The 7949-nt window shown below is 42.3% G+C and overlaps 1 protein-coding gene across 1 annotated transcript in view; it reads left to right on the top strand.

Moving 5' to 3' along the window:
• The first annotated feature begins 368 nt into the window (after positions 1 to 368).
• LOC107593216 (BCL-6 corepressor-like protein 1) overlaps positions 369 to 7949 on the top strand; it is a 19825-nt gene continuing 12244 nt past the window's right edge. The window contains exons 1-3 of the mRNA XM_016282843.1: positions 369 to 457; positions 4020 to 4104; positions 4199 to 6781. Coding sequence (XP_016138329.1) covers positions 4099 to 4104; positions 4199 to 6781 — 2589 coding nt within the window. The 5' untranslated portion in view covers positions 369 to 457; positions 4020 to 4098. The remainder of the gene's footprint in view (positions 458 to 4019; positions 4105 to 4198; positions 6782 to 7949) is intronic.

Raw genomic sequence — 7949 nt, forward strand, 5'->3', positions numbered from 1 at the left:
TTTGAAAGCGAGATAATACAAACACACACGTGCTAGTCGGTGACCCTCGCGAACTGGGTCCGAGAGCAACGGTTTAATTGAGATAGAGGGTGTATTTTTCACTTTGTTACTCGGGTAGGGTTTGCAGTTTAGCGCACCGTTGCGATCCCCTTTCCCCTTGAGCGGCTGGATTCTCGCGGTGCATGCTGGGACCTGCAGTCCTCGCTCCTCCCTTCTCAGGGCGAACGCGGTCAGGGCGTGGATGTCGGAGCACTACAACTCCCACACGAGCTCGGCTCCATCTGCTCCTCTCTCTCTCCCACCAGACCCGAGACAGAGAGATACGGTACGAACCCCCCCCCCGGACTTTCAGAACCGAAAATCGTCGAGATTAGTGAACTGCGAGCGACAAGAACAGAAGACCGGATTAAAGCAGTTATCTTGATGCGCGAACATCTTCCAAATGTCGGTCAAACGGGTTGGTGCACGTTTGTACAATCTGACATCGTTATTGGGCTCGCTAATTGCCTTTTGGAATTATTCAGGGTTGCATAGACGAAGGAGTCGGTTCTGGGGCCGTGGCATGTCATAACACTTGGATTGTTGGAGCTGCTCCGCTATGGAAACATTTCGTGTCGTACGGTGGCAGAGTAATGCAGACCGAGTTGTTAGAGGGGAGACTTCGCTGCGCAGGGATCTGAAAATCGCTCCTTCAGTTTCGTACACCTTGCTCCGTACGAAATAACGCTCTCCCCGCGTGTCACGCAGCACAAGTAACGATCATAATAAGGAGCGTACGGGAAACTCAGCCACCCTATTAGTTTCCAAACACTCCTCGAGGGCAGCGTGGAGAGAGAGACAGCCAAAGTACGATGTTTCCTCGCGAGCGAGATATCATCCAACCTAAATGTGCGCGTGACATTTCTCTGGCCGTGTATTTTGTCTCGAGTTCTAATTCAGACGTCATAGCTCGGCTGGCGCTTGGCGAAAAACCAACGGTCACTTCATAGTTTGACAGGATTCGGTAAACGCGTCGGTGAGTTTGACCACATTGTGGCCACACAGACCGTGTAGGCTTTCGGTTCTTTCTGCGAAAGAAAACGTCTGTTTCGGCTAATCCCCGATCGCGGGACCTACATTTGGTTGTTTTTGTGGGTGAACATCGGCGATATTTATCACTGACTCCCATTTCAGCAGGCGTTTCGTGTCACCTGAGAGGCTCTGGTATTGTGTGATACGGTTGTTTAGTAGCTCCAGCTAGAACGAGCGAGTGGGTTGGTCGGAAAAACAAACAGTTTGCTCTGTTTTAGGACGATGCTCTATGCTCATATTAAGCTTGCTGTGGATACGTGACATCGGCTGGTCATCGACTGCTTTTCTGCATCATCCTCCTTTGTGCATTTATGAGCTCCGGGCTGCGGAGCTCCGGCAGACTGACCTGGACACCGCGAGTGTGCTGAGCTCCAGTCTAGAGAGCAGAGACGATGCTTATTTCCTCGTCTCCGTTTATCATTGCGCTGGTAACCCCGATCAAAAGAACGAGGGCTGAAGAAAAACACGGGCTCCCACTCCCACTGGTCCTGCGTTTTCAATAATTGAGATGCCTGAAGATGAAAATGTCTGCACGAAAATGATCGATTCTATCTTTAGCAGCATATATATAATCACGGGTATAACACATCATAAACTTTCCAATCATCAGACTTTCGCTAAAGGCCTATACGGCTCGGTTATGCAAGACAGGCACTTTAAGTGCATCGACATCAGTTGAATCTCATTTGAAGTCAGAAAGATAAGCCGTTCGTATTTTAAGACAGCTGTCACCTGTCTCGACATCGTGGAGCTGCTGCGCTCACCTGCATTCTGATGCGAAACAAGAGTTTACTATGTTTATGTTGTTTGCGTTTGAGACTTAAGTATTTAGATTCGGTTAATTGGGATGGTTATGTATGCGGTTTGATTTTCTGAAGTAACATCTGGTCTTAATCATGTCATTGTTTTTAAATTAAGAACATAACCTCGAGAGACATCGGGGTGATTTCGTCTCGAGTCCAACAATGTGCAACTTCAATTCGAGTTCAGATCATTCGGTTTGATTTTGTATGCAGGGTTTCCACCAACATGAAAATCAAGAAAATATCAAGGAATTGTAATGGATATTTCCAGCTATATGGCAAAGTCATTAAAATTAGTAAAATTCATGGCCATATTGTGAGTTTGTTTTAATATCACATTGCCTATATGTAGTAAAACCAGCATCGACATTCATATTGTACAAAAATAATTCTTAATAAATAATTTAAATCTATTCATTTGAAAAGCTATTATCTGACATTGAAATGGACTCTACCACCACAATCTTTATTTAAATCCTTATTCACTAATAATGCATGACTGTAAAGGTCATGGAAATTAATTTGTCAAAAAGTGTGGAAACCCTGTATATTGATTTGATCTGTTGGTCTCTGATAGGAGTTTTGCAAGGCCCGACACACAGCGCTACTGGAATTAGATTAAATCACAGCTTGACCACCTCATTATAAGCAAACATTTTAGTAACGCACACTCTGTGACTGTGGACATGAGATGATTTGCCTTTATCTAATATGTCAATAAAGAGTAAAGCGCGCCTATGTTAGACCCAGCAACACATTAATGGTTGCTCTGTTTTTTCCTGCTCTGTTGATGTTTTCTTGATCTACTGCAGTTTGTCCCACTGATGTAATGAGTCAGTAAAAACAGCATCAACCTATGCATGGCCTTGCATCCTTTATTCTCAACCCTTGGCATTTGTGGCCTCTCTTGCACTCGACCGTTCCCCTCCATTGCGTTGTGTGAGGTTTTGGGATCTGATCAGTATTGCTCTGCTTCTTTAAAAAGGGGGAATTAGAGTATGCAGACTTTGACCACCCCGTCGTCACATGCAATGTGGGTTAAGAGGATGTTGTTGCTGTGAAAACTGTCCCTTCAGCTGTGGAGGCCAAGGTTTTTGCTTTAACTGAGTTTTTGGTGTTTAGGCACTCCCTTTGCATACTTGAAATTAACTTGCTCACGAACTCAGAGAGAGTCACAGGTCAAACCTTTTCACAATTTAGTTTCTCCTACAGCAGAAGATGACAGCTTGTTTTTTCAAATGTACAATTAAAAATGTAAATCGCATTATTATGGAGCAGCAGATAATTGTATTTTTTTAAAAATCTGTTATTTAAATCTGAACACTGTATGTATAATATCTATTCCTACTCAAGCAGTGGTCTGAAGGAAATTGTGACATTCTTGACTAAGGAAACCTCTGTTACTCACAGGAAGTTTCCAGCCTGTCTCATATCACTGACTGTAGCAAGAGAAGTGATGTTGTGGCCTCATGGTTAGAGTGTCAATTTTGTCAGATTACAGGGATAGAGACATAAAATTTGCAAACATTCTCATCAATCATAATTAAAGCTCATGAATGTCCATCTTATGTTAAAATTTTAGAAGTGTTCATTTTTGTCGTTTTGAGGCAAGTCAGTTGGATTATTTTTCTGACAAATGGAAAGGATTTTTGAAAACCCTAACTTGGTGACAAGAAATACTTTATATCACTCAAAATAATTTTTTTATTTCTTGAAGTAATGTGCATGATGCATGTAGTTCTGCACTACTAATAGGCATTATCAGTTGTATGAATGTCAGGTGAATGCATAATCAACTGAACCGTTTTTAATGAATGCGCTAACAAGATTTCAGTTGCCTCTTAGTTCAAATGCCTCTTTGCAATGTGTAATGTAGACGGCAATCTATATTTTACATTTGATTTAATTAATGAGTTCTGAGTTGACCTTGGCTGAACTGCACAACATTTATCTTCTGCAATCAATTATTAGTATATTAAAGAAAAAATAATTAAATTAAAATGAGTGAAAAATCAAAATCATAGCTTAGGTATGTTCTGTTTAATGATAGATTTAAGGATTTAAAAGTCTTATTTATTTTTGTTAGAAATAATTCTATATGCTCAGAGCAATTTTTAAGCTGATAATTATCTATTTCCACTACAGAACTACACACTAACCAGAGGAGAACCCCATAAAAAGTCACTTGTCCACACACACTGAGTAATGTGTTGAGAAAACGCCTATGCAGGTAACATATATTTCATTGTTATAGTCCCCCCCTCTTTCATGATCTTTTTAGTTTTCCCCCTAAGTCAAACTTAACTTCCTGTTTTTTTGATCAGGTGGATCCCTCACCAATGAATGTAGGAGATGGAGGGACAGTGAGCAGAGAGAGCAGTGCCCGTACCCAGGTGTCTGAGAGCATGGTGGGGAATCCACAGCAGACACTGCCTCTTGAACTTAGAGGTGACATACCTCAAAGTCAGCAGAACAAGCTGAGGGCAACCACAGACTGCAAAACACCCGACGTCTGCTCAGAAGCTAGCAATTCAAATCATTGTCCCCCAGTTCCCCCCTCCCAACCTCACAGCAGTGTGTTCAGCACTGATCCCATGAGCACACCATTTTCTGATCGGACTGAGGTTTCCAAAAGCAAGATTGACGGTGCTGACATCTACTCCACTCACCAGTGGCCTTGTGGTAAAAAGGTCATCGCAGAGGACCCTGTGAACTCTGTTCACTCTAGTATAAACCTAAACAAGAAGACTAACACACCAGCACCAACACAGCCTGTGATAAGCGTTCCATTGGGGTTCCAGTGCTCCACGCTGTTCAAACCCGGCCAGCCTGTTGCTTTTCTTCCCCCCTCTAATTTTTCTTCTCCTCTCTGTAAGATCACATTGCCACCAGGGTTAGGTCAGATTGCAGCACTGAGAGAAGCCACTGCTAGCCAGTTTCAAAAGGACTGCACAGCACAAAGCTCTTGTTCAAGTGCGACACCTATGCTCAAAACATACCCATATCACTTTTCCATGGGGAGAGGACCTGGTGCTGAGAAGAAGCCTCAGTCTTCAGGATCCAAAGTCAGGTGTGACTCTTTGTCCAAGGGCTTTCAAGGTGGAGCTGAGCATAAAGCCACAATGTCTTCTGTAGCAGCCCCAGCTCTAGCCCTTCCAGTGCAGCAAGCCACGCAGGGCTCGGCTCCACCAACCCGTTACACCATCTCTCCCACTGCTGCCATCTGCTGCAGCCCAGCTCTTGCGAATATCACCACTCAAAGTCGGCTGCTTAGCCTTGTAGAAAAAGGTTCGACGTACCGAGGTACCGAAAAAACCTCGTTGGCATATCTGAAACCAAAAACTCTGTCCCCTCCAGAGGAGCACAATGTTTCCTGCCCTGTTGAGTCAAGGGACGTGCCCCTTGATCTGTCTGCAAAGTCCAAGCGACAAAAAAGCATTAAAGATGCTCAGAACAGCCCATTGTTGGCCACGGAACATCATTCTGCTGAGTCTCATCAGAAAAATGTTGCTGGTCCAAAAAAGGTTTATTCTGCTTCCTTTGGATCATCCAGTACATATGACACCCAAAGAAATGGTGCAACTCAGAAATCATCTTCAAAACTAACTAATCACCATGCTTTGGAACCCAATGCATCCTGGGCCAAAGGCTCATCTCCTGGTTCCTTGAATAATCTCCCTGGTACATATGTAGGAGTGGCAAGCCCCATTCTAGCATCTACTTTACGTAGCAAAGATGGAAAATGTGCTGCTTTTGTTGAAGATATTCAGACATTTGCCAAACAGGAAACCATCTCCATCATTGACCAAGGAGAGCTGCCGGTCTGTAGAGAGAGGAAAGCACCATTTGCTGTTAAAGGTGCCCAGCATAATAAAGGTGGAAAACTCTCGACAGGTACTCAACAAGGTTTTTTATCCACCCAATTATGTGCTACAGCAAATTCACATCCGCACCATAAATCTGTTGTTGGAAAGGGAGGCACCCTGTTTACACCTCCAGTTAAATCCTTGTGGCAGCCACCTTGTGTTCTTTCCCAAGGAACATCCCTGCAGAAGAGACCAAGTCTGACTCAAGCCCCAAAGATGAAGAGCACCCTCGGTTGTGAGAGAGCCCTGTTCCATAACTCCCACTTAAGCCCAACTAAAGTAGAGGATGAAAAGTGGGAGAAGGCCAGATCCCCCCTGTCTAACCTTGAGTCAATAGTGAAGCAGAAAACTCTCGAAACCACTGTGCTTACTGGTGAAAACTACTGTAATCTGTCTACTGTGGGATCAAAGAGGCCAGAGGTAGCCAGCGTGCAGTACAGGTGTCAGGAGTCCACGTTGCAGCAGACCCTTACTGCTGGTTCTCCCCCTTTCAGGGCCATAGAAGGACAGGTCATCAAGTCAGACAGAACCTCTCCACAAACGGATGCCGTAGCAGCTCTAAGTAGACCAGAGATCACAACTGTTCCTGTGCCCAAGGATAAGGTACGAGAGAAACGGGCAAAACAGACAGAAAATCAAGCATCCAATGGTAGACAAAAAATGAAATCTAGTACCCCTAGTAAAAGGAGTGCTCCCAGTGTTAAAGGAGAATTGAAGGAAAGGAAATTGGCTCAACAGTTCGAGGATGAGACAGCAAAAGAGGAGAAGGCATCAGAGAGGAAGCTTTCTTCCCATGTTAAGGTAGAAGGGATAGCCTTATCTCTCCTTCAGAGCCAGACCACAGAAGCAGAAGGAGAGGCAAAAATGAATGGAGCCAAAGAGGAGATACCTTCCAAAGGAAAAGTATCCACCACCAAACAGAAGAACCTGAAAAAGCCTGCCAAGGAGAAGGTACCTTCTGAAGTGCAAAAAAAGACAGTAACTAAGAAGCAAAAAGATAAAGACAGTCTATCAATCAAGAAGAACCCCTCCCATAAAAAGGTAAGCTTTGTATAAAATTTAGTGGTTCATTTTTATTATAATCTTTGTAATAGATTAAGCATAAGCCATGATTGATTACATAAAAATGTTCCGTAATTCAGTCTAAGTGTGGGAGTATGACCAAAATCTGATATCATAGCATGAGTGATTTTAATTTCACAAGGAAATATATGACAATATAGTAATTTCTGCAATAAATTAAGAAAAAATAGGTTTAAAATAGGGATGTAACGATTCACTCAACTTACGATTCGATTCACGATTTTGATTGCACAATATCATTTTCTCACGATTTTTTTAACAAAATGAGATTGAAGACATTATTCAGTAAATGAAAAGGTGTCTTTTTATTTGGCTATTGCTCCACGTTTCTTTGTGAAATTGGAATATAACAAAACTAAATTAAAATTTTAAAACAAACCCCAAATCAAACAAGTTACACAAATAAAATAAATGTCTTAATATGAACAAGCTAAGGCTTTGTCTGTGCTCACTCCATTAAAAAATAAAAGGCAGCCACTGCATTTTAATCATGATCCAAACAAAGATGCAGCATACATGCAGCATGAGCAGGTTTCAATCTAAATTACACTGTATCATTTTGAAATTTGAAGCAAAAACAGAATGGTCTGACTTTATATCTGAACGAAACAGCAGACGAGCTGAATGAGATGCAAATTCACTCTCTGTCAGCAGGTGGCGCTTATGAACAGCAGCGATACAGTGTGTCCTGGGTTACCTCTATAAACAAAGCAGAGCTGCTTATGAACGCTACTTTAATATGCATCATTCAGAGGCAAGATGGAAAGAAAATACCATGTAAACTTTTCTAAAGACAGTCAGTTCCCCACATTCATATAAACTCCTACTCCAATTGTATCGCGATTTGTTTAGCATCTCAACCGATTTGAATCGTGACATATTTTAATTGATTTTCAACCGGCTCGCGGTTAATCGTTACATCCCTAGTTTAAAACCATGTTATAATGTTTGAAAAATGCAGTCAATCGAACACTTGAAAAATTTATTTAATTTGATTATTTTCTGTTTGGTACTTGATAGAAAAAGTGCAAATGGTATGGGCAAGAAACGGATTCACATTAAATAACATCTGAGTAGAGTTAGGGTGACCATATTTTAGTTTTCCAAAAAGAGGACAGTGGTGGTG

The sequence above is a fragment of the Sinocyclocheilus grahami genome, unplaced genomic scaffold, assembly GCF_001515645.1.
Source record: "Sinocyclocheilus grahami isolate Dianchi unplaced genomic scaffold, SAMN03320097.WGS_v1.1 scaffold167.1, whole genome shotgun sequence".
Classification (NCBI taxonomy): Eukaryota; Metazoa; Chordata; class Actinopteri; order Cypriniformes; family Cyprinidae; genus Sinocyclocheilus; species Sinocyclocheilus grahami.